At 41.6% G+C, this 25,623-nt stretch overlaps 1 protein-coding gene and 1 long non-coding RNA gene across 5 annotated transcripts in view; one reads left to right on the forward strand and one right to left on the reverse strand.

Annotated features, from left to right (window-relative positions):
• LOC131444946 (uncharacterized) overlaps window positions 1-3,987 on the reverse strand; it is an 18,391-nt gene extending 14,404 nt beyond the window's left edge. For both annotated transcript variants that reach the window (XR_009233780.1, XR_009233781.1), the window contains exons 1-2: window positions 3,846-3,987; window positions 2,701-2,767 (exon numbers count right to left, since the gene is read on the reverse strand). This is a non-coding gene — a long non-coding RNA (uncharacterized LOC131444946). The remainder of the gene's footprint in view (window positions 1-2,700; window positions 2,768-3,845) is intronic.
• Window positions 3,756-25,623, forward strand: kiz (kizuna centrosomal protein). Of its 3 annotated transcripts, XM_058615672.1 has the most exons (15): window positions 3,766-4,194; window positions 4,603-4,665; window positions 5,139-5,301; window positions 6,534-6,608; window positions 7,885-8,500; window positions 8,639-8,855; window positions 11,547-11,666; window positions 12,343-12,507; window positions 13,562-13,712; window positions 15,680-15,836; window positions 16,273-16,335; window positions 17,631-17,735; window positions 18,066-18,135; window positions 24,588-24,634; window positions 25,309-25,623. In XM_058615672.1, exons 1-15 carry the CDS (start codon window positions 4,130-4,132, stop codon window positions 25,410-25,412), a joined length of 2,181 nt encoding a protein of 726 aa, XP_058471655.1. In that variant the 5' UTR covers window positions 3,766-4,129; the 3' UTR covers window positions 25,413-25,623. The 3 variants fall into 3 exon arrangements, with proteins under 3 accessions (XP_058471656.1, XP_058471655.1, XP_058471657.1); XM_058615674.1 differs by lacking the exons at window positions 3,766-4,194; window positions 5,139-5,301; XM_058615673.1 differs by lacking the exons at window positions 17,631-17,735; window positions 18,066-18,135; window positions 24,588-24,634; window positions 25,309-25,623 and adding an exon at window positions 16,408-17,617 and having other exon boundaries at window positions 3,756-4,194.

A 25,623-nucleotide genomic window follows, 5' to 3' on the forward strand; every position in this document is an offset into this window, starting at 1 on the left:
GGGGATACGGGGTGCAGTGGTAGTGGTGCCAGGGTTCATTACATGGGCTTGCCTTACAACACTGTGATGGCTTAATACAGAGGAGAGGACAGAGAGTGAGCTGATCCTTGCCTCTGCTTCCCCCAGTAGCAGCTCAAATTGAAGGATAATTTGACCTAGAAGACAAATGCCACATAAGCACAGCAGCATCCAGTGAAAGTGTCAACCGAGTGTGACCCGTGGAAGAGACAGGAGAGGATGCCCCTCACGCAAACAAATAAAGCATTTCCTAATGTCTAAATGTGGATGTGACATGTGCCCTGTGGGGCTTTCCTGTTGGATCGGGTCAAATGGGCCTGCTAGACCTGGATTAGCTCTTAGGGTGTGGACAAAGGTGTTATATTCTTAGCTGCTTGGATTCTTCAGGCAGAAAATTTAAATGTACAAATTCACTTTTTAAAATAAAGATGTATAATTAAAACTACTGCCTCAAACATTAGTGCAGTTTTGCGATATTTGAAATATTGCTATACTGCTGTCACATATTTAAAACCTGGGTATATTTTGATTCACCCCAGATTTGGTTTATTGTGCACATTGAGACAAGAAAAAACAATGCAAGCTACCACTGCATAACAGTCAGTTTATGAGTACAGAGCACCCTTTTATAGTATCTATAGTAGCTATAACCAACCAGCATCACAACAAGAGCAAACATCGAGCTCTGGCTGTCAAAATCTGACCCAAGCAGCACAGCCCACGTGAATCTCATCAATTTACAGCAGCTTACATGACATGACCACACCCTTGCTATCAGCTGTCAGTCAAACACCAGACTCCACCGACTCTAGTCAAACAGAGAGATGATGCTCTCCTTTCTGCCTCTCGCAGAGAAAAAAGTCTGGATAATACCAGCTGTCCTGAAGAAAGCCTAACAAACAAACCAAAAGGAAATTGGAGAATAAATCCACTCTGCAAAGGACATCACAAGGCTTGCCTGCACTAACAACAGGCCACTGTTGTTAGACCTGGGACTCTTTGTTAAAACCCACACTGAAGCTTTGTGCTCTCAGACAGCACTCCAGACTGCCCCAATGTTTATTCAAATGACCAACAAGTGCAACATCATGGTGAATCTGACGTCCTCACTTCTCCTTTGTGATACAAGACACAGCATCTACAGACACAACCACGTAAGTTCAAGGAAACAACTCTGCATCTGAAAAAAATAAAGTTAGACATTGCTTTTACACAGCTTAGCTCAGCCTCTTGGCATTCAATTTCTTATTAAGTCACGAGTGAAAAGGCAAGCACTGGAAACTAGCTCCCCTCCATCCCATTCTATTTTGTCAGCTTCCTTTTCCATGAAATTATAAAGGGGATTTGTTGCAGCTTTTCATTCACTTGATAGCACTTAACTAATTGCTTTCCTCTCATAGACAAATACGTACTCACAAAACATGGACACACAAATAAACAGTACGCAGGCATGCAAGCACACGCACACACATATACACATCAAAATGATTGCCATTTTAAAATCTGATAATTCTCGGTTTTAAACAGAATACGTGGTCCCGACATATTTAATAATCCAAGTATAACTGTGAAAATCAAACTATACCTTTGCCAACTACAAGTGCAAACCTTTTAAAATGATTACAAAAGCCTGGTCAAATCTCTTCCACGATAGCGGTATCAGGCAATTATAGAAACAAGTGACCATTGAATTAACACATGAAACTTGAAAGCTTTTGCACTCTGGTGTAGAACGCACCGCACTGCACTCGGAAAAATGTGTCAGACCTTCATTTGCAATTTCACAGGGAGTCACCTGCATTCTGGGCAAACAATAGTCTTATTCTTAACAGAATAGAAGGACAATAGCTTTGTAAATGTTAAAATGTGTTGATAAATGTCACCGCTTTTCAGACAGACCACGACTGAATAATAAGAAATCTTCAGACTAGGTTCATTTTAAAATGGGCAACGCACTTTTTCTGAAATGAAATGACAATTGAGGATTTGAATTAACCTTCAACACCTTGCCAGTATCTAAATGATAGTGAAAGGAGTGAAGGGAGAGCCATGCAAAAAAAGATAGACAAACCCAAAACCATAGAGAGGTGAACCAACTGTTCCAAGTTTCACACAAGGAAGAAATGGGGGAGGGGGTGAAGAAGATAATTTAGCATTTGTGTAAGCTGTTTATCAAATTATTAACTGCACAGATGTTTCTGACTAGCTAGGGGCTGAACGTGGGCTCTGCCAAGCAGGGGAACAAAGGTCTGAAGGGTTCAACAGAGATGTGCACTGAATAACAATTTAATTTACTAGCTGTTAATTCTCATGCAAATTGTGACCCATGTTAGGGCATATCAATTGCCATAGACATTTTATATCATCAGAGGAGCAGGGAGGAGAAACAGTGCAGGGACACTGTATACAACCACAAACACGCAAGACAATACTGTCAGAGCAGCCATTCACGTTATAGGATTTTAAATGTATGCATGGCAATTATTTGTTTTTACTAATAAATGTGGAAAGACTCTACCTACTGTATCATCACTGTATTGTTATGTTGCACCATTGTAGCTACACAATCTACTGTATGTCATTCACTGCAGTGAAAACGGATATTGTTTAAAAGATAAAATAAGCCATATCACCTATGAGCCCTACAGATTTGAAATGCATGTGTTGATGTATTTTACCAACCTGTTACAAGTTGAGTCCAGGAATTTCACTCTTTATTTTTGATGCAGTCTTGGTGCCAGTTGTCTGCCTGATATATGCATATATAAAAAAGCAGGGGAGAGAAATACAATCATGTTAAATCATAGTTTCTTTATTGTGAACCATCATCATCTGCTGAAAACAATCATACATGCACGGTATGACATCCAACAAAGACTGATCACTGGCATCAGCTGAACTCAGCTGGAACGGCAATGTTGCAAGTCTAATTTTCTTCATCGCCTCCAAAGCACCGCCTTTCAGCTCTCCACAGCACTAACAAAAAGCCTGGCAAAAATATCAATTATACATGCAGGAGGCAAACAAGGGGATTTATTTCACAACAAATAGCCTCATAGAGAGATACTGAATAGGGCAGATTAGCATTAGAAAAGGACAACAAAACTCCCCAGTTCAACAGCTAAAGAGCAATTTGATGGGGATGGAATTGGGGTAAATTGCTTGATTAGGGTGTGCATTCGGAGGGGCTGTCAGTTTCCAGAATCCCACCAAGGATATGTGGCGATGTCGCTTTGAAAAAAATGACGTGCTGTAGCAGTAAAATAATGACATTATGACAACTGTCAGAGGTGAACTTTGATAATGTAAGACAAGATCAGTAGCCGTGGGAGCAAAATGTGACATCAATCTTTCTCTGATAGCGAGAAGCTTATCAAATAAAAGACTAAAAAGGGCCTTTTGATGGCTGGTATTTAGCTCAGTCAGGCAGGTTGACATGCAGCACCATAGGATTCACATTTGTTCTTGTTGTTTTCTACAACATGTGTTTGCCCAGATAAACAAGAATGCTATATCTCCAATTTATGGCTAATAGCCTGTTGTTAGTTGGGAATGCTGAGTCAGCATTCCTTTAATTATGAATATTATTATTAATAATACATTCATACATACATGTGTGTGTATATATATATATATATGAGATATATACATATAGCCTAGGACATTAAAGGCAGGCAAGGTGGATAACTGATGAAAGCTAGCATGGGGGCTTATTGCTAGATGTAAAGATACACACAGACATTCACAGCTCAACTTTCTTTGGAGATACTTTCTAATGCGTTAAAATCGAGTGGAGTTTGTTGGGAAAACATTACACAATCACTTACCAGTGACAAGGATTTTTGTGATAGCGAGACCACTTTTTCTTTGTTGAAATCGATCTCAGTTTACAGTGTCTCGCGCAATTGCACAAACGTTAGAAGGGAGCTCGAGGCCAGCGGATGCTCCGCGTGCTCCCCTTGTTTATCAGCAGGGGATTCTGGGTAGCCATGTCCATGGAAACAGATGTAAACACCAGGATCGCAGCCTCCGCCTCCGCCTCTCCTCCCTCCTCCTCCTCCTCCTTCCTCTTGGCTCAGCATCTGTGCCAAAACGGCCGTAAGTAGCAAACATGGCTTGCAGCGAGGACCATTATTATGAAAAGGTAACATCGATTCAGCAAAGCCTGCGACAAAGGTGAGTTCACTGTGCTTTTATGTCAACGTGAACACGGCCCGGTTGAGACCACGGGCACGGGTTGGGACCTGTGCCGCCATTTAGCATCCCACTGCGGCTTGTTACGACAGAGACATGCGACTAGCTTCTTAGCTAACTGACGAAGCCCGGGAAGCGTATAACTAGCTTGTTCATTAGCCGTTTATCTCCGTTATTAGCGTATGCTACCATACGCTAATAACGGCAACGTTACTGTACTGTACGGCAACGTTACTGTAGCTGGAGTATGTTATTTTTTATATAGTATAGGAAGTACAACCAGTCAATAAGTTAGTGGATACGTATAGCTAATAGTGCTAATAATCTGTCATTACGCATCCATGTAAACTATGGAGATGCTACAGTGTGTGTATGTGTGTGTGTGTGCAGAGAGAAACGGAGACTGGAGTTGGAGAGGGACTTGTTTGCTTACTCCAGATCTGATAAAAGGATGTAAGTGACCTTACAATATTTTCTGTTTTCTTTGTATTAATGGAATTGTATTTAACTTGTATATGAAGTAGTGATTTATTGTAAAATAAAACATTATTGTAAATTAGATTTAATATTTAAGCATGCTACAGTATCTTGTTATAAGCATGTGTAATGAATACTTAGTCATTTTATTTGGCAAATTATTATTGGGCATTTTTGTTAGGATGAAATATGTTGTCTAACAAAAATATCAGTGTTGTGTTCAGGTGTGTCACAAGCACACAGTGCCCTGTTTTCATTATAAATGATTTGTAATAAATGTTTACATTCCAAGAAACAGCGAAGCGTATGTGAATATCAGAGCTGAGGATTTGTTTTAAATTTAAAACATATTGTGCTTAACCTTTTCTTGTGAAAAGTCAAGTTCTTATGTTTTTGACTAAGCTGTTAGATAACATTTCTTTTGAATAATAGTTCTCCACTGCCTTCAGCTTACAGATAAAGTGTTCCAAACTGCGCAGTTATCTCAAGGAAATCTCTAACAGGGAAGCACAAGCGAAAATGAGAAACCTTGAGCTTCTGAGAGATGTGGAGTGCATAGAAAATAGCATGAGGGAATATCACTCTGACCATGGTAGTCTGCAACAACAAAAGGTACATACACACAATTAAATTTGTCTAACATGCTAAAGATGCACTGAGGTTTATCCAGATTTTTTTTTATTTAATCTAAATTAAATCTTAATTTAAAAAAATACAATCTTCAATTGTATTTTGAATGCAGTATATAAAAACTAAACTGGTTATTTTAGAACAAGAACAATAAAGGTACACACCTACAATTATTTTTTTTCCCCACAAGAAAAATGGGTATTTACTCCAAATGCTGATTCACACATATTATTTGCTCCAATGCTTTGTTGTGATTTAGAAATATTTGCTTGCTGTTGCTTGATGTGACTATAGTAAACTCTCAATTTGCCCAATTTATCACAACATGCAAATGAACGAGGGAAAAAAACAATGAGCCGGTCAGATTATCACTTTAAACACAACAACAGTGCTTGACAGCTTAATATCAAATTAACAAAATTGGCTAATTATGACTGGCTGAGTTAATTGCTCAATATAGAGACTCTGAAGTGCTCCAGAGGTTTAGTCATTCTCTCCCCTCAAGCAGTTGGTTTATTTCCTCTTGATGCTCTATGAATCCTCCATGTTTGTTGTTATTTCGATTGTCCCACTGCCCTTTCTTTCATTATGAAAGTTCTCTGTGTTTTATGTTGTCAGTGCAATGAAAACCAACAATTCTCCGGATTACACGTACACACGCTGAGGTGCATACAGTTGTATAACAATTTTAGTCTAATATCTATTTGTATTGGTTTTGCAATATTTTAAATTTAGACCTTTTGTAGGCATTTGTGAAAGACGTGCTTCTGTAAACTGCTGTTAGTTTGATGAAGACATATGGCACATTTAAGATAATCCAAGTGCCCTTAATCAGGCCATTGGTGTTTTTTTTTTTTAATTGGAGCTGGGATTAAAGCAGCGAGTCTGGCCTGTCAGATAAAAAGACTGCCCCTAAAATGTTAGCGGTCATCTTTACAAGAGACACCCACTTGGGAAAACCCTGTTGTGATTGACTGATGCTTGACAGTGTCACATTTGCTGTCAAGCCCTGTGCTTTTAAACCATATACAGATAATATTCTGTGACACTATCACATCCTTGTAAAAAAACAACAACTGTGTTTTGTGTTCCATGCAGTTGCTGTTTACCCACCACAAATATTATAACCATCATTATTAATTCAGCAGGTGATCTTTCTGTCTGTCTGTCTGTCTGTCTGCGTGTTTAACCTTTTATTCTTACGTCTGTCGCAGGCTGACTTTTTCAGAAAGATTTCTAAACATATGGAGGAAAGGAAGAAAATGGATAAAGAGGTTGAGGCAGACAAGGTACTGTAATATGTACTATAAGCATAGTAATAGAAGATTTATTTGTTTGAAAGTAATGTCATTGTAATTAGTGTTGTGTGTTTGTATAGCTGAAAAGTGGTATTTGTTTTTTTTTTTTCGTTGGATCCTTCTCTTTTCAAATGTTTACAAGGTTTAAGCAAATCTTAGTTCTATCAAGCCGTGTTTTCAGGTTTAGAATAACAAAATAAGGTGGACATTATGCCTGGTAAGTCTGTAGAGGAGTCTATATTTATACTGTGTATCTGTAATAGCACAGGTGCCTAATCCTCGCCGGTGCATCTGTACAAGCGATGCAGTTCAAACCCATAGCTATTTTCTCCCTTCACTTAAAGCAGTTAAAGCTCTTTTAGATGAAATGTCTAAGACATCTCATAATAACTTGGAGCATGCTGTCTAGAGCAGTCACTTGTAACTGTGTGCAACCCCCCCACACCCCCACCGCCACCCCCCCCACACCAGCCTGTCGATATTGTAATGAGCAAAATAGTACCGTCACTCCATTATGCATACAAGCCATTGGCTTGCAGTGTGCATGTCCCTCAGGCTGCAGCATTCATTAAGGGAAGCTTACCGGGCTGAAAGCTGGAGACAGATGATAACGGGATATGATTTTCATATTTAATACATTCCTTGGAAGAGCACATGCGTGCCGCAGATTGATAGAAGAATCAATTGCTACTTTAGTGAAACACTTTCTACTTTGCCCTGCAGCTACCGATGGAATCACTCAGCCAAGAAATTAACTTTTCCTCTTTTTTTTTTTTACCTACTTTGTGGATCTGCTGGGCAGGCTGCATGGTTTACAGTGAATGTTATTAAGCAGCTAACTGTTTGGTATTTAAGACGCTTATCAGAAAAGAAACAGAAGCCATGCGTTTTGTTATTATGTTTGGAGGGAGGCTTTTTTGCCCCTTCCCCACCCACCCCTTGGTGACATTGCAGACATGAATCAAAACTTGTCTGAAGGATTTCTAATAAGATTAAAAGTTAAAACATTGATCCTTAGACATTCTTCTGAGAGAGGCTGTGAAAAGAATTCTGACCATGGCTCATCTAAAATACCCTTATTCAGATCTGTAAAGTGCATACTTAATGTGTTGGAGTTGAATTTCTTTCAACTGAAGCAAGGATTTTAAGAAAAAATTTGAAGAATTTTATATTTGTTTAGAAATAGTTTCACGCTGTAATGAAAATGTTAGTTGTCAAAATGACTGAAATGAATTATACATGTATTATTTCTTTCCCACATTTACAGATCAAAGTTGTGCATAGAAAGCACTGGGACACCTCCCTCTCTCATCCAGCTAAGAATTTTACACAACCACCAACAATACATTTTATGGACCACCAGACCTCCAGAGCATCTGGTGCTGAAGCTGGCACCACAAGTGCACACTCGCACCAAGCATGGCATCATTCACCCTATCGCAGCTTGCACTCTGGTGAACGTTCACCAAGTGGCCTTTTGAAGAACTGTAGAGTTAGCGGTGAGGATGCTGCCGGCAACCGAGCACATTTATCAGATGACATTTCAGACTCAAACGATTCCCCAGACGCCTGCAATTTGAGTGACAAACATGAAAGAAAGATGGAGGTGCTCCCATCTGTTTGTGCCTTGACATGTGCATCTGGCAGCGTGCCTTTTGGAAGTGATGATGAACAGGAACGGCCACCTCTGGTGACCTTGATGGGACCTGAGAAGAATCAGTCTCCCAGTGGCAGAGGCCTGACTCGGGCTAAGGATTCCCCTGCAGAAAACACCAACTTCCCAGATATCACTCATCAGTCACCCATAATGGAAACTGCAGATGGAGGTCTAACCCTGGTGATGCCTGAAACCACTTTTGAAAAAGAGGCTCAGCATAAGCCAGGTTCGAACTGTCATTTCTTACATTTTGCCTTGTAGTATAATGTTGGCATCATGTCTTTACAGTGGAAAACACTTTATGTTTGTCCTTTTGAACACGGGAAATAAGCCATGTGATACTTTGCTCTCTGTTGAAATTCAGGTAGCCGTGAAAGTGTCAGCACACCAAGTTCTGACGTGCAGTTGTCAGAGAGCAGTGAGAGTGACCTGTCTATTTCTCTGACACAATCTGAGCTGGAAGATGATCTACAAGAGGATGTGGAGTCTGAGAGAAATGTCACGTCTGCAGAGAGTCCTGATCGCAGCCAGCACAGTCCAGATCCATCCAAGAACACATCATCAGCAGTGGCCTTGCAAAGGTATAGTATGTATAATGTATGTTTTTTCTATTGTTTGGAATTTTCAGGGCGACTAAGGATGTAGAAACATGTTGATTGTTTCATGCCAGATAGTCTTGTGTCAAAGTGTCAAAAATGCTGTCAGTATTTTTTTTTTTTCAAGACAAAGCTAAGCAAGCTAAGAACGGAGAAGGTTCTGCACGGCCGTGCTGAACCACAGTGGGCTGTTAATGATAGGAGCGAGTGAAAACACCGCACAGCGCCTTTTACCACCATCACATCTGAGGCTGACAGCGAGGATTGTGGGTCACGGTCCATGCCACTGTGATATCTGTAGCTCGGCAGCAGCTGTGTGGTGGCGGTGGCAGTGATGCATCTTATAGGGAGAGCTCAGGACCTGTCACCAACAATATTGCCATAATCCAAGATAATGCTGTAACAGAGCAATTTTCTGCTTGAGAGACCTCAGGAAGTCCCCAGTGAAGGAGGAAATTTGTGGCACCATAGAGTGTTCTGGAGGGTGGGCATGTGGACAGCACTTACAGCCACAAATCCTTAGCGTGATGATGGCCTCTGAGTTGAAGGATCATTTTGGATGGGGTTAGAGCCCCAGAAAATTCCATGTGAATGTTTGTTCCCAGAGCCTCTGCAGTTCCCTGTGCAATATACTGTATTTTATGTCCATGAGTTCTTAAAAAGTAGGAGAAGTTAATTGTATTTTGTCTTTCTGTTTTCCTTGGGGGACACTGTTGAGACTTTGCACAGTTTCAGTCCTTGGGTTACATGCTTGTTTGCAATGTTGTGCATTTTCTACATTAGCATCCCGCTGTCCCTGGTTGTGCATGTGAACGTATTATTCAACACAAAATATACTGTAATTTTCTGTAATAATACAAATGCCCTTTTATTATCTGTTCTCTGTGTATCAAAAGCAGCTATGAGGGATTTTCTTTTTGAGAGTGAAGCACTTTTGTTTGTGCATGATTACATGGTCGACTATACTATTTATATTATGACCTCAAGGGGAACTCTAGTTAGCCTGTGCCGAGGAGGCGACAGTGGGGGCAACGGCTCTCATTCTGAACACAGAGCGATTCGGTATACGGGGAGAAAGCCAGAGGTTTTGATTTAAAAGTAACAAGAACATCCGGTCTATATTCTCTCCCTCTCTTTCTCTGCCTTTTTCTCTGTCTCTTAAGGTTAGAGTTTATATCGCTACCTACATTCAGCGCGCAGTCAGGAAAAACAAGCCTGGGCAGTTCATTAGATTATCCCATTATATTTCTCCTCCAGCATGGTTGGGGTGAGTGACAGTAAACGACTGAAATATCCTTCAGGTTTCTTTTCCGAGGAGCATCATAATGGCCTCGCTGTGTTCTGCTCTCGAATATAACGTCCCTGAACTGCGCTATGCTCGATTAGGGACGGCATGTCGTACAATTAAGGCATGGTTGTTAAAAAGCAATGCTCGTCTTTAAATACCTGCGCTCAGTGCGCTGCTATTGCCATTTTTCCATTCCTTTGTGTGTTAAATTTGCTGTCTTTGCCAGCACGGCAAGATTCCCCTGACACCAGTCGCTCAACTCCGAAGCCGTTCCATGTGGTAAATCACCCTGGAGTCAGTACTGTACGCTGCAGTGCAATATCGCTGCAGAGAGGCTGACCTTTCCCTCCTAGCTAACAATATACTCCTGATGATGTTGACATGCGGACAACGGCAGCATCTAAAGTGAGGTTGGAGACCTTGACATGAAAGCTGGCAACAATACAATGAGAGAGAGAGAGAGGTTTGCAGGGAAACACAACTAATTCACTTTCTCCCTCTCTAAAGGTCTCTTTTTGAAGAGCATTGACAAATAAAGTGGAAAGAGAAAGATGACTATTTCAAGGCCCATACTGGTGATAAGGGAAAGGAAAAAAAGGACAGCTTTTGCCTATGCTACTTCAACCACACTGAAGAGGACTTAGCACCGACGAATGGCACACTACAGAATGTCATGGATATAATTCAAGCTGCTAGCTTAATCACGATGTTACCAGGAAACAACCTGCAAAAAAGAGGGCGCAATTGTTTGCTGACCCCTAACCCAGAAGCCCATTACAGATTGTCATAAATTCTCTTTGGCCCCTTTTATCGAGGGGTGAGGGGGGGCTCAAGATCTAACGGCTTGAGGTTTCTGGGAGAAATTCAAAGAGGGCCACCCAGAGCTTAATGCCCATGGAATAGATGGATTCCCGATATCCACATGCAATACACATCTAGGTCTCATTTTGTAGCCTCACACCGTGGGACAACAGTAAAGTGTAAAGTGTCACTTGCCGAAATTTAGAGGCCTTTTTTTCTCCACGTTTGACTGTTAAATCGAGGTAAAAAAATCACAAAGAAATGTGTGATTTTGTTTTTTACATGAATAGTTTTGCCATTTAACTCCTTGTTGTGTAAATAAAGGATATATTCCAGCTGTTCTCCCAGCCGTAGTTTTGAATGGCACTCATTACATGTGACATCTTCAACAGTTTTCAATAGCCACATTCCTGTACAGAGGGCAAACCATTTTAATGATCGGATTCATCCTGCTGTCCTTGGGTGCGTCAAGGAAATTGCCTGGAAAAAATGTATTGCCAGCATTTAACAAGTGACAGGTCTATCGATCACGTGACCTCCATTTTTTATTTCCTTTTAGCACATAATGGGTAATGTGTTTTCTTTAGAATCTCCCAGGAAGGACTATTTAATCTGCTCGACGCCATCGAAGGACAGCTCCACGGTGAACGGACCACTTTGTATGGGGATTCTTCAGTCGATGGAAGACAACTCAATAGACTTATCGGGTACACTTTTGCCGTCTTTCTTCAGACTTTGCAATCTTATCTCTCGCTGTCAACACTGACATGGTGTGTGTATTTATTTAATGACCGTGAAGCAGTTTGTGCAGATGAGGAACAAAATATTATCCTTCTGCTAAGGGCTCTCCCTTTTTAGATGAAGTGTCATCACCAACATGCACACGTCTTTATTTTTGAGGGGGTTTTCAATCACATGGGTCTTGTTACAGTAACCACGCTGCTGAATTGTTACTGGGAGTCGGGGGGAGTTTGAGGATGGAGAATTTGTTTCATTAGACTAGGCTTATTTTTCATAATCCTTTTTATTTTTCATAGCGTGATTAATTCTCCATAATTGGACTTTGTATTGTAAAGTGTGGATAAATGTCTCGCAAAGGGAACACACTGTCTTAAAGCCAGCGTATATTTTTCTCCACTGATGCAAATGAGAGTGTTTCAGATGGAGTCAACAACATATTGAGCAGTAAAGATAGTGTCTGGTGTCATGACCTGTTTTTTAGAACGTTTGGTCCTGCTGTGAAATGATGTGAGCACATGTATATGGGCACTGGTGTGTATGATTATACTTGCAGGTGCTGGGTGTACTCACATGTACTCCTGACCTGTTGGCTGAGCCTAGGACTCCGTGGCAAACACACTGACTACTCTATAAATTTGGCAGCCTTTGTAACGGTGGTGCGGACTTGAATGACGAGGACCTCGGAGCATGTGGAGCCGTCGTCCTTCATGAGCTGCAGAGGTTGTCATGGAGCACAGCAAAGGGCTGCCTGCTGCCACGGGATCTAGTGAGTTCTCACCAGTCCTGCCCTGATCCTACTGAAATAAGGTAAGGCTCCTGGTTTCTGTGTGTGTACAACACTGAAGACTGTGTAGAAAGTATCATAATTGTATTTTCAGGTTTGATCATTTGTAATAATGCTGTTTATTCTTATAATTCCTTTGTAAAATATACATATATCGGTATAATTGAATAATCAATCAAACAACGTGTTTTCTGTAATATAGCATGTGTTGTTTTGTAGAAAATGCTATTTTATATATTAATGTACTGGATAATGCAGAGCACAAATATCACTAATCTGAAAGCTACGGGGTTCAACATGCCTGCCTCGCCTTTTCATAAAGAAAGTGAGCAGATATACAGTATCGGTGAGTTCCACTTTTCAGACAAAGAGTGAAGAGCTGCCTGTGCATTTTTTTTTTATGACAGACAGTGGGGGAAGGGGGCATGCGGTTCAACAGTCGCTGAGATATTGCACGCTGCCGTTCGATACAGTTTCCCTTGTCCACAACTGTAAAGGTTATCTTTGGTGGCACCTCGTTTAGTAACACTGCATGGGTGAATGTCATGAGTAAATTAAAATGCCCTATCTGTGACTTCCAGTCCTTTGGATAATGAGTAGTTGTACTCTGAGCCAAATCCGTGATCTGCTTCACTACCCTATTGATTTCAATGAGACCTTTCCCTGAAATATACTCAGTCCTAAGAAACACATCTCGCAGTGTCCGTCTCTTTCCTGTGGGGATGCCTATTGGCTTTTTGACCTTTTATCCAGTTTTCAAATAAAAGATTTCTGTCTATCGCAGGCCGTCTTTATTCAGCGTTAGCTGGAATTCATTAAAGAGCTACTGTTCAGTGTTCTCAAGTCTTGAGATGGCACAGAATCCAGTCTTTTGACACTTGATAAAACACAATGAAATATATTTTGACTTTAGTTTGGTTACATAATTGCAGCTTTGTGGTTGATGTAAAACAATGTCACTGCAAGGAGGTTTGATAATGACTCATTTTCAGATGTCCTAGTGTGTGTGTGCGATAAGCAAGCCTCCGTTTTCTCTCCCTCCCTCCCACCCCACCCCACCCCCACCCCTTACCACAGCACCAGCCTCCCTCCTGATGCCGCTCGGCTGTGGGATCGCTGGTTCAAGCACGCCCTTCTGCTGAAGGAGCACCGTGTCCTCAACACTGAGCATTTGGTCCAGCTGTTCACGCCACTGCTGCTGGAGCGCCATGCCTCTTACAGCCACCAGGTAGCGTTGGAGGCACACACTACTGCCTCTCCACACAAACACACACACAAAGAGAAGGTCACACACTTGCATAGAACGGGCACCTTGTCCTAAAACAAGCAGGCATTAAGACACAGTGATGACTACAGCAGAAACATGTTTTCTTTTTTTCCCCCCCTTCTTTCCAAAAAGGCTGGTGTTTTTCTTTCTTTTGTTGTTTCTTGGCGCTGTAGTTGGTACTGAATGTCCTCTTTGTGCCCGGCGTTTGAAACCACCATCAGATCGCTCCACACATTGACCTAGACAGAAGGGAGATCCTGACCCATGTGCTAATCGCAAATCACAGCCTCTGCTTGGCTTCTTTCATCCCATGTGGAGAATTCATCTGAGAAACACTTGCGTTTAATTTGTTATTAGTCAAAAGTGTATCCATCACCTGGGTCCAAATGGAGGACTGTGGGACACAATGGGAAGGACTGTTTTATATTTTCTGCTCGTTTCATTAAATAAATAAAGAAATAAAGAAAGAAAGATTGCGCTACATTTAAATTTTACACTCAGAACCTAAATATAATGTCAAGAGATTTGTGAGACGTCTGTGTGCAGGAATGAATCATATATACATACATGCAGCGTTTTGTGTTATTAATTTTTTTGGACCCATCTTTTGGGGGTTCTTGTGGCTTCAAGATCTTGTTCCAGTGTCCCTGACGCAATGAGAGAAGCAAAGAGGACGACTGTAGGGCCTCTTGAAAATATGAGCAGACAAAAGGAGGAGAGGTGCTACCATCTACATCATTGTGTCCAAGTGCATCAGGAAAACCCTGATTGAAATTTCTCTCCCTTTACCTCCTCTCTTTCTCCCACTCCATCTATTTCTTCCTCCCTGCCTCTATTTCACCGTCTCTCCCTGCATTTCTCCCTCTCCTCTCAGTCCTCTCATACAGCAGCTTACTCTCCGCACACAAGAGAAAACAGAAATTTCCATTCACGTCTTGCAGCCCCGGCTACTTGGACAAATGGGAGCATGCAGCTCGCATGCACACACTCAAAGAGGCCCTTTGAATATTCAAGTGCTAACAGTTGCATTCATTGATATTTAAAATGCAGTGGGTCTGCGAGAGCCCTCAACTCTCAGCACATTTGACTAAATCCAGAAAAAAAAGAAGAAAGAACAAAGACGGTTATCTGGGACAAGGATCAAGACAGTTTTTGCTGTGCAGCGGCATCAAATACCAGTGGCAAGCTCGGATTGGCATATGTGTTTGCATCTCTTCCCCTTTCAGAAAATGAAAGCGTGTACATTTGTCACTCTTCACTACGACCCACTGATAACAATTTACAATGTACTTAAAGTTTGTTATTGTCGAAATCCTCCTGATCATCCGCTCCATATTAGTGCTCATTAAAAGTTGCAAATGTCCATCTGAGGCTTAGAGGCAGTCTTTGATCACAAAAGAGAGATGATGATTGCAGGATTTGATATGGGGGAGGGAAACTAGGAGAGAAAGGAAATCGGTGTGTGGCATCTCCTTGCTCCTCATCTCCCGGAACAGCTCCTCTTAATTGTCTATCCTCATCTCCCCTGAGATGAAAATGAGCTGGAGAGGGAGGAAGAGAGCAGTTTGTCTCAATCCTTTCAGCCAAGAGGGGAGATATCTGGAACGTGTTGCACATTAACGCCAGGGTGATTGCATTCTTTAGGTGCTCCTCTAATCTCATGGATGAGAAGAGAGGGAGAGCAAAGGAAAAAAAAAAAAGTGTGATTGAGAGAGAGAGAGCGGGAGTGAAAGTGTGCGGGAATTATCTTTTTTTAGTTAAGCGAGTGAGAGAATTTGAAGTTATTTTCTCTTGGCGTTTAAACACGCTGTACAGCTGCACCTCTGAGCGAGTAAATGACTGGCCTAATCGTTCGAGAGTTCAATTTGACACTTCCTTCAGAAAATGGGAACAATTAAGAATGTGGTTTTAATTTGTGCCGCTTGCAGGCCAAAGTGCTGCTGAGGACACTTCTGTCCCGGTCCAGTGAGGAGTGCCCCTCAGCAGAGGACGAGAGAGATTTGTCTTCTCCGTGTGATTCTTCGCCTCTCATAGCTGACAGTGATTTGAAGGCTGCCAGGCCAGTGCAAAGGCAACACATTCAAGGTAACTGGATATATAATCTGGAAAATTCTAGGTATTCTGCAACGTTTGAATGCCAGGTTTTGGTCAAATGAGTTGTGGAGGAATAGTTGCATAATATTACAGTTAAAATGGTTAGTTTCATTATGTTTGTTAATAGATTTCTTGCAAAAATTCCACATTGAGTTAAGTTTTTTGCACAGTTATATGGAACAAGGCCATTAATAAGTATAAATGCTGCTATTTTTTGTGCACCACCTCCACAGAGAAGTAAAACTTCTCATTTATGAAAGAAATCGATTTCACCATAGAGCTTTTTTTTTTTATGAATCTCTCACAGGCCAGTTTTTCATACAGCCTTCTATTCAGGGCTAAAGAAAGAACCCCCATTCCCATTTCTATCCCGAGACTCCCTTCCTCCCTGCTACTGCTTCTCACTATGTGCTTCCCTTTCTTACAGAACTACAAAGTGCTGAAGAGGACAGCCACGACGAAAGCCCTGTGGAAAGTGTTCCTATTAGAGGTAAAAAGGCATCGCTGGTGCCCCAGCATTCACACTGTCCTTATATTGTGTTTTGTTTTCTTCCCACTGCAGTGAATAATGGGCTCTTTTAAGCAGTGGCTGAGGCAGGATGATCAAGGTGAATCCAGGGTCAAAGTCCCACCTGAAGAGCCCTGCTAGTTCTCTCTAATTATCTGCAAGAAAACACTAGCCATGTTTTCAGCCTCGTCTGAGGCATTCGGGCAAAATTGATAATGTGGCGGCTTTAATTGTCTGGACGTCAGGGTGGGAAGCGCCAAAGATCTGTCGTCGCTTCTCATTATCTTCTAAACAATGCTCTGGCCAAGGCTGGACTTGAAAAAATACTAGATGTGAAGGCATCCTGGAAGCAGTTGGCATGCCCATCCCTCAGCTGAACCTCTGAAATGCAAAGCAATCCTATATTACCCTTGGTCTATCAGATTTCCTACTGGGTGTTTGGTGTCTGCATCCCTAAGGTGCACAGCCAGTGTGAAAGAGTCCAGTTTCCACTTAATCAAAAGAGACATAACAGCTTTAAAAAAAGAAAGAAAAAAAAAGATTGTGCAAGGAAGAAGGTTTTGCTGTGCTGAGCAACATCAGTGTCACAATCAAATACCATGACTTGATAGAAAATGTCAGTAATTGCCAAGACAGGATTCTGTATAGACAGTGTTTTTAAAAAAAAAGATTACATATGAAAGCTTTGACTGTATAGAGTGTTTAGAGATTCAGCGATTGCCATGCACTGCACATATCATATAGTTTCAGACAAAATGATTAAAAGTAATATTTCTTTTTATCCTGAAACCAAGTTGTTGGGATGTGTTGCTCTTTCCTTTGCCATGCTCTGTGTGTTTTAGCCACATCATTGAGACAACAACCCATTTATTATCTACTTCTGCTCTGTTGATTTTTGCCAGTGCAGTCTCTGCGCTCCTCTCAAATATGAGACCTGCTTTAGTGTGCTGGAAAGTAATTATGAGTGTTTTTTTTTGTTTTTTTAAACAGAAAATCAATCATTGCCTTCCTGCGAGGGGATGCTGAGATAATGCGAGATGCTGATTGCTGTCTCATGGAAACTGTAGCTACATACTGTAGGCTTGAATCAACAGCTTAGCTGATTGAGCAGTGTTTTCACCCTCTCTGTACACCAGTGAGACCAAAAGCCTCAGCTACTGAAGCATGTTGTCTCAACAAACACAGAAACCTCTGAAAGTTGGAAACCTGGCTTTTAAGCAAATATTTGACTGTGTGTGTGTGTGCGTGTGTGTGTGCGTGTGTGTGTCCTTGAGCAGAGACAAAAGCATATCAGTTACTCAAACAATCAGCCATGCAGAAAAGGCCGCAGAGCTCTGGAGAGGAGGAGGACGACGATGAGGAGGAGGACGATAGCATCTCAGGTAAGAGACGTGGTCCGCTCAAGTAGCAAACAATTGGAGCAGAACCGTTAGCCAACTCTGGCATGAATCCTCACAGTGTGAACGGTTTGCCATTTTTAAAGCTCTAAGTTTTTAGTTGAAGTGAATTTGAGGGTGCCTTGTTCCTCCTGCGTGGAAGGAATTCCAAATAGCTTGTGAAGAACATATGTTACGCTATGTTCTATCAAGACATGCATCGACAACCTCCTGCATTCCTTACCACACTTTTCTATAGAAGTATGTATTGTTAATTAGCCTGTGATGACATGTGCAAAGCAAATGGTTTTATCCAGCATTGTTTGCTCTTTTAAGGAATAAATCGTGGCCATGAAGAGGACCTGGGGAGGGCCAAACACTCCTCACATCAAGACCCTTACCCCTGGTAAGAACATTGTTTTTATTCAGCAGGCCACAGGAAATGGGCCACCAGACACCAGAGTGGTTGATGTACATTTGCATGGCAGCTCTAATAATTCCCTGTTCATTTCCATAAGATCAATTGAGCGCCACCCATTAACTCCCTTACAAAGACAAAAGGCCTCCAAAGCCCTCACTTACTCACTGTTTGCCGGGTCGAGCCAGGTTTTTGAAATCAGAAGCAAAACGTCCACCATGAAAATAAATTGGAGTCATAATCTGCATAGACTTCAGCCTTATTGTCAGAATGCAAACAGATCATGTCAAGAAGAGAATCGGGGGACAACTGTTTTGGAAGAAGCAGACTCGAGTGTTGACAAGGACAAATGTCCTTTGATTTTTCACCCTTGAAACACATTTAGGCTGCTCAAATCAGAGCCATAAGTGGGTCGGAAAAGAACATCTAATGATAAATAGCTCAGTGGAAGCTAACACCATCACAGTAACATTTGAATATCAACACGACTTCATCAAATCTCCAATTGCCTGTCGGGTCCTCAGAGCACCTCTTCACAGCAAACCCATTTGGGCTGTTGTAATGGCTGGGTAAACGTTATGAGGAATAATCTTCTCTGATTTCATGTGATTACTGGGCACCATGCTGACACAAGGGCTGAAGTCTGTATCCCCCCGGCCTGGCAAGCAGGCACTCCCAGTTTGCCTATTAGCCGAGGGAAGGGCCTAATGGGCCCGGCTCTATTGTGGTCCTCATAGCTGCTGATGTCTGCCACTGCCAGTCCCAGTGTCCACGCTCTTTAATAAACATGAGCCAATTTTGGGCCCAGAACCTCTCAGATGGTGTCCGTCTCCATGTCATTAATGTGCATGGGAAACCCGCAGCACATGTAATTAAACAAAATCTGCAGACGAGAGACAAACGTGTGACGGAACCACGAGTTGTGTGCACAGTGAAATGGAACAAATGGGTAGTTTAGCGTGGCAGACACTCGCCCGGCTTTGAATCTGGCAGCGTCAAGAGCCGCTAGTTTCCTGTAGTCGTGTGACAATCGTCGATTTCCACTGTCTTTCCTCTGCGTCTGCGGGACGCTTAGTTTCAAGCGTCCCACTTACTACAGACTCTTCCTGTGCTCTATTGTTGCCATCAGTGTTCTGGAAACCCTGAATGAAGAAGCACAACACTGCAGCATACACTTGCTCACTCTCTCTCTCTCTCTCTCCCTGACTCTGCCACACACACACACCCCCCCCTCCCCCCACAAAACAAACTTGTTAATTATTTGCGTTATTTTGTCAGCGAGCTGATGAGTCACATCAAAAGGAGGATGGAAGTGGACTCAAAATACAAAAAAAAAATGGCTTCTTCTCTGTTGTCTTAGACAATAATTATGATTTGCCAGTTAAGCCCAGTCTACAGCAGAGGGATTGTAGTTTAAAGCAGAAGCTTTGGTGCAAAAAAATGCATTTATAGCCCTTTGTGAGGCTCCTCATTATGTGTGGGCCTGATTCATTAAGTAATTGGTTTGCAGTTGTTTACATGAGTATTAAGGCCTTCTATTCAGGGCCTTTGAGAGATACATTGTGCAAATGTTGCATGTTATGAATGCAGAATGAGAGGCGGGGGGCCAGTCCTATTGGCTAAACACTGCACTCGGCTGAAAAGCGAGAGAAAAGCACTGCGTACTGCTTTGCATAGCAATGACTAGGGCCTTAATAAGCTTTACAGATTAAATACATGCAGTCTATACAAGATGCAAAGAGATACTCTTAACACATTTATATGTGCTCATTTCACTATTATGGTGTTCGAGAGAATTGAGGTCTTTCATATACTTTTTTTTTCCTTCTCTCTCTTTCTCCCCCACTCTCTTCCTCGCTCTCCCCCACACCGGGGGTTTTCAGTCAGATACTTTTATAGAATGTTCTGTTTATTGTATTATAAGTCTTGGGGGGAAGCGACTGATCTGCAACATTTATTAAGGATTTGTTCATTAGAAATCTTTTGCCGTCTTTGTGAGTGGCAAAGTAAAATCACTTTGTGGTTGAGTGGGGATGAAAGGAATAATGCACGAAGGAGTGAGTCTTAATAAGCAGCTGCACTCCATGTAAAGACCACTTGTTCCCCTTTGTATGCGAGTGCATGCCACTGCTTTCTCTCGTGCAAAGCGCCATTGTGCTTCTTTCTACTGTAGGCATTTCAGATGCCACTCCTTTCTTATTTTTATTTTGAGTTTTTTAATACCTTTTTTTTTTATCCCCTCCCTCCCACCCCACCCTCCCCGGTTTTTTGATCTGAAAAAAAATGTTTTAACACATGTGCACACACACTCGTACACACACACAAAGCATAATCCGTCAGCCAATGGTGCAATGATTGTTGTGCCTAGTGCCTGCTTGACAAAAACCTTGACTCAACAATTAGTGGTTTACAGCTTTGCCTTGGACAACAGGATGTGCTCAAGCATTCGACCTCAAATCACTCGGTGTCAAAATCAGAAGCTCTCTCTCTCCCTCTCTCCCTCTCTCATTGGGAGGCAATGTTTGTGGATCTCTGACTGTTCATCGGGAGGAGGGATGGATGAGTGAGGGAGACATGAGCGGAGAGGGAAAAAAATTGGAGGGGTGGGGACTTGGAAGGAGCGAGTGGGAGATAGAGGGAGACAGAGAAACAGGAATGGCGCTTCTTATAATCCAGCAGTGAGTCAAGGAAGACACGTGTAAATAGTTAATCTGACAATATAACACTTCAGTCTCTGCAGCAGCATCTGTAACCGTGTGATCATACTCTTTGTAGAATTTATCCTCAGTAATCTCTACTTTTCTTTTAATTGACAATTAATTAGTTGAGCTCCTCCTTAAAAACAAACGAGAGAGTAACGTGAAATCCAGGTCCAAGATGTGTCAAACAAGACGGCGAAGGCAGCATTTAGAGGCTCCGACCAGTGGAGGTCACTGTCCTGCACTGGCTGTCTGAAAGCAGTAAAGAAAAACCTCATCAATTTATGACAAAAAGAAGTGTGCAATCAGATCAAATTTCCATGCCGTATTTATAGCCATTTTTTAATGGTCTTACTTTAATTCAGGGTTGATGCACACCAATGCAAAACCAATGCACGTATCACTCTCCTCAAATAACAAGTGCAATTTCTCTAAGCTGTTTGCAGCCTGTTAGTGGCAGAAGAAGTGGATGAATAAAAATTCAAGGTTTGAAATAAAGCAGTTTTCTATAGGTGGTGTTTTTTTTTCTTCTTTTTCTTATCACTCTATAATGAACCTCGATCATATCCTAGTCCCCACAATGTTTACATGTTCTGATGTTTGTGTGTCAGACAGGGTGGGAAATAACACGCCTCACATAAATTATGATGGATAAAAAACGTGTAGTAAGAGATGAGTGCTCTGTCCTTCAGTCAACCTTGCACTGGCTGTCTCCACTAGACCGCCACCAGTCAGCCAGAGAGCAGGCTGTTTTGAAATCATTGGCCCGACGCCGCTTAGTGTGAGCTGCAGTACTTACTCAATGCCAGCAGAGAGCACTCACATGTTAGACAGCACCCACTCACAGTGCACTCACAGTTGCCTCTCACTGTTTGCCCCCTCTGAGGGCTATATCCTGCTACCATTCAAGCCCAGTAGAGTACATCTAAACGGAGCCTAAACAATGTTTCTGTGGGGTCATAGCCGGGATGGGAGTAGGAGTTGATGGGAATGATGAGGTGATGGGTCTCCCTTTACCTTTAGACAAGCACCGCTGTGCAAAAGTGCCATTGTGCTATTAGCATTTGTACGTGGGTGGCAGGAGCTTAAAAAAGGCCAAGGTAAATAAAAGCAGTTTTCCAGCTATCAGCGTGTGCAAGCCAGTATTAATGCTTGGTAAGCATGATTTCCTCTCGTAGTGCGAACGTTCCCCAGTGTGCTCATATTGTACTATTGAAATCTGTCTTCAGTGACTCACAGAAACGTAGTCTTGTCTTACATCCACAGCCGCTCCAGCCTCTTTAATTAGTGTAGTAGAACGCTACGTTCTTAAAGAGGGTGTCTTTATTCTGCGTGCTATTGGATGTTTATTACAATACAATACTTGTGATTGCAGCCTCTGTGTTTTTCTATGGTTTAATCTGTGGCACGTGGACATATTTTTACACGGCATGTCGTTCAGTTTTCTAACGATGTAGCACTCTGTGAAACAAAACCAGGATCAAACAAAGCAAGAGAACAAAAATGAAACGTGTTACTCTGACTTTAAATAGTGTGCGTCAGATTTGAGTCTGCTGATTTAACATTTTCTCTGTTCCAAACCAACACACCAACATCAGCCTTTGGTGTGTACATAGTAAGACGTAGTAAATAGTTTAGTTTTGAGTTCACCACATCATTAGAAAACATAACAACAAACCTGACTTTCATGGCATGTTTAAACTATGTAAATTGAGGAGTTCTGCATTTAGTAAACAGATAAATTAAACAATGCGAGTTCCGATCGCGCTGCGTAGTGTTTTAAAGTTCAGACCGTTTTAAAAGGTCACTTTGAAATCAATACATAATCTCTTTAAACACGAGATAAACAACAATATGAAACAATTGCAAAAGGCCATAGAATGAGAACAAGCGAGGCATTTGGGGGAAAATAGACGTAACAATAGCTATAATTTGCATCATTTTACACATTACATTCACCTCCGTCTACCAGAGCTTGTAAAACGCTGGCTATCCCCAGTCTTACATATTCAGATTATTGCCTCAGTTAAGGGAAACTCAGCAGAAGATGAACTGGCATAATGTTTATGGAAACAGAATATTAGATCGCTGGGGTCAGACCCAGACTAGGCTGTCTATGATAATAGCCCTGTCTTGAAATCAGTTCTGTCCCTCGGTGAAGTGGAACAGCTGATAGACCATTCCCATTGCGGGGGGGAAGTTCGAGAAAAGAAAAGCCCAATTTGCTCTCCGTAACAGCTATTATTGTGGCAAAGGAGAGGAAGTAATCGTATCAGATTATTGCTGTATTTTTGCGGCTGGAGAGTCTGGTGAAGATCTGCTGCCTAACAGTTGTAAATGGATGCTCTTCTCCCTGTGGTTTAGGCGTGCTTCAGTGTTTTCAGTGGATGGCAGCTCGTAATTCCTCACCATAAATATCCACTCACATATATTAGAAAATGTTACACTGAACATGTACATGGAAGTCCGTGATTCTCATTATGTCCTTTCTTTCTAATAACTGCACAGAATGAGATTCAGGCTTTAGATTATAACTTTTCTTAGATGGCACATTTTTGTTTTTTTTTTGTTTTTTTTCTGAAACCACTTCACTTGCACAGCCTCTGTGTGGATTTAAGTAGCAGAGGTTCAGTGTGTCGCCTTAAAAGATGAACAAGAGTCGTTTAAACGCCACGCAGGAAGTCTTATCAGCATGTGACTGTAAAGGTTATATTCTAATGTTTACAGTGGCTCAGTGGTACGTTGCCGATAGCACAAAGCAATCTGCTCACAGTTAGGAAGGGGAGGTGCATTTCTTCTCCCTCATTCTGTCTTGAGTGGCGCAAAGCAGCAATATATAGTTTACAAGATGGCAGTGGGAACGTAGCCAGAGTAATTTGGTCCTTATCCTCAATGTACAGTCACATGTGCCAAGACTTAGATGTGGAGATGAGAGTGATTGAGAGGATGACAATCAGAGAGGTCATGGGTTTGAATTGATGCAGATGGAGGAACACGCCCGATGGTTGTCGTCTTTTTTTTCCCCCTCTTTCTTTTTTTGTGAAGCTCATCTGCTTAAAACTGTGGCATCTTTTTTTTTTCTCCCTTTTTCCAAGGGAGAACATCAGCTCATCTCTGATATAGAAGGACCAAACAAATAAGCCATATGGATGTGTATGCTAACCTGGGAGATGATGAGGATATATTGTGGGGGTTTTGAATAGACTCTGTGATGATGTAAATTAAAGAGGAGGCCTTTAAAATTGGGAGCGGGAGGCCTGATTGCATATGCATTGAGATAGATCAAAGCCTTTTCAGAGGGCACACATTTACATAGCGATATCACCAGAGCTATGGGAACCTGGCAACCCTGGTCTTTGGACTGTGTTAGAATAAAGAGGGCCTTGTGGAAGTCCTTTGGCACAATTAGAACAGAAGTCAAGGAAGTTCCCTTCTAGTCCCCCTATCATTCACCGGGTTTGTCACAAGTCAATTTTTGTCATAGTTGTACGAATAGTTTTCATTTATCTTTTGTCTTCTATAAGATCAGTTTTTGTGATGAACATGAAAAATCAGTTCTGCTAAAATATTTCTTAATTACTTTATTCCCAATGCTGTGTGTGTGTGTTTTTTCTACATTTATGTAAAATAATCACCTGTCTTTTCATCCATTTTTAGTTGTTTTTTTTGCTGTAAAATAGCAGGTATTTTTCAAAAGCAAAATCATAACTTGACGTAGCTAATAACTGTCTGTGTTTCCAGGAGAGAAAAGACTAACTCAAAGGCTCATTCTGCCACGCAGTCAAAAGGTGAGTATTGAAAAAAAATCATTTGAAATGTCTGTTAAGACACTGTATGAAAAAAAGGTTAAATACACTGAACCATAGAGAGGGTTCATGCATTAACAAATATGAAGTTATTATAAACTTGAACTTTGTAAGTGTGCCGGTGGTTTTATGAAAATGTTCTGTAAATACAGCGGTGTCTTTTGAAGATGTGTACATGAAAAACCTAACCTTGGAGTCAAATCTTGAAAGCATAGATTGATGTCGTCGGTAAACGCGAGCTAATCCTCGGGTAAATGATTAAAATAATCCGTTCTTGTGTGTGTGTGCACGAGTGATCAAACTTTTTAACAAAAGTCCAAGGATGCGTTGGGTGATTCGTAGCCGCGTAGCCACAGATACGGCGATGAAAAAGCTGTGTTGTGACACGTTTGGGTGCTACTATGATTTTCACATGTGCGATTACATCACCCACACATGCATTTTTATCGCTATGAATGAAGAGAATATACACAAAAGCTGTTTAAGACCGTGAAGACTCAAACTCAAGGACGGTTTAGCATAAATTCCTTTCATTCCTTGAATTATTTCAAAAGGTGGTATAACTGACTGCATAACTAAATTATATAAAAGAAATGTTACACTGTTTGAAAGGAGCTGAATTAATGATTTAATCTTTTGTTGTTTTATTTGTTTAGCGCTCTGGGAGGACTCGGATGACAGCAACTCAGAGATCGAAGCAGCTTTACGTCCTCAACCGTTGAACACAAACAGCCATGACTCCGATGACTTCTATGACTGACGTTTTCTTTGGAGATATTTTTTTAACTACGCTCTTATTTGGCTGCAAATTCCCGGGCGGTTTGGCTCACAGTGTTTCACCTCCTGACCGTTATTGCAGCGGCCTGCGTTGTAAATCATATGCACACTGTATCGTGGAAAACAAATAATAAAGTTGACAGCTCTCACGCTGGGTAAAGTGCGTGAAGAGTTGTCCAACACTCTGATGTTAA

The sequence above is a fragment of the Solea solea genome, chromosome 18 (genome assembly GCF_958295425.1).
Source record: "Solea solea chromosome 18, fSolSol10.1, whole genome shotgun sequence".
NCBI lineage: Eukaryota > Metazoa > Chordata > Actinopteri > Pleuronectiformes > Soleidae > Solea > Solea solea.

Coding starts and splice junctions, on each gene's coding strand:
- kiz (XM_058615672.1), top strand. CDS start 4,130: ATGGCTTGCAGCGAGGACCATTATTATGAAAAGGTAACATCGATTCAG. Junction 6,609..7,884: donor AAGAGGTTGAGGCAGACAAG/GTACTGTAATAT, acceptor CCACATTTACAG/ATCAAAGTTGTGCATAGAAA. Junction 8,856..11,546: donor TCAGCAGTGGCCTTGCAAAG/GTATAGTATGTA, acceptor TGTTTTCTTTAG/AATCTCCCAGGAAGGACTAT.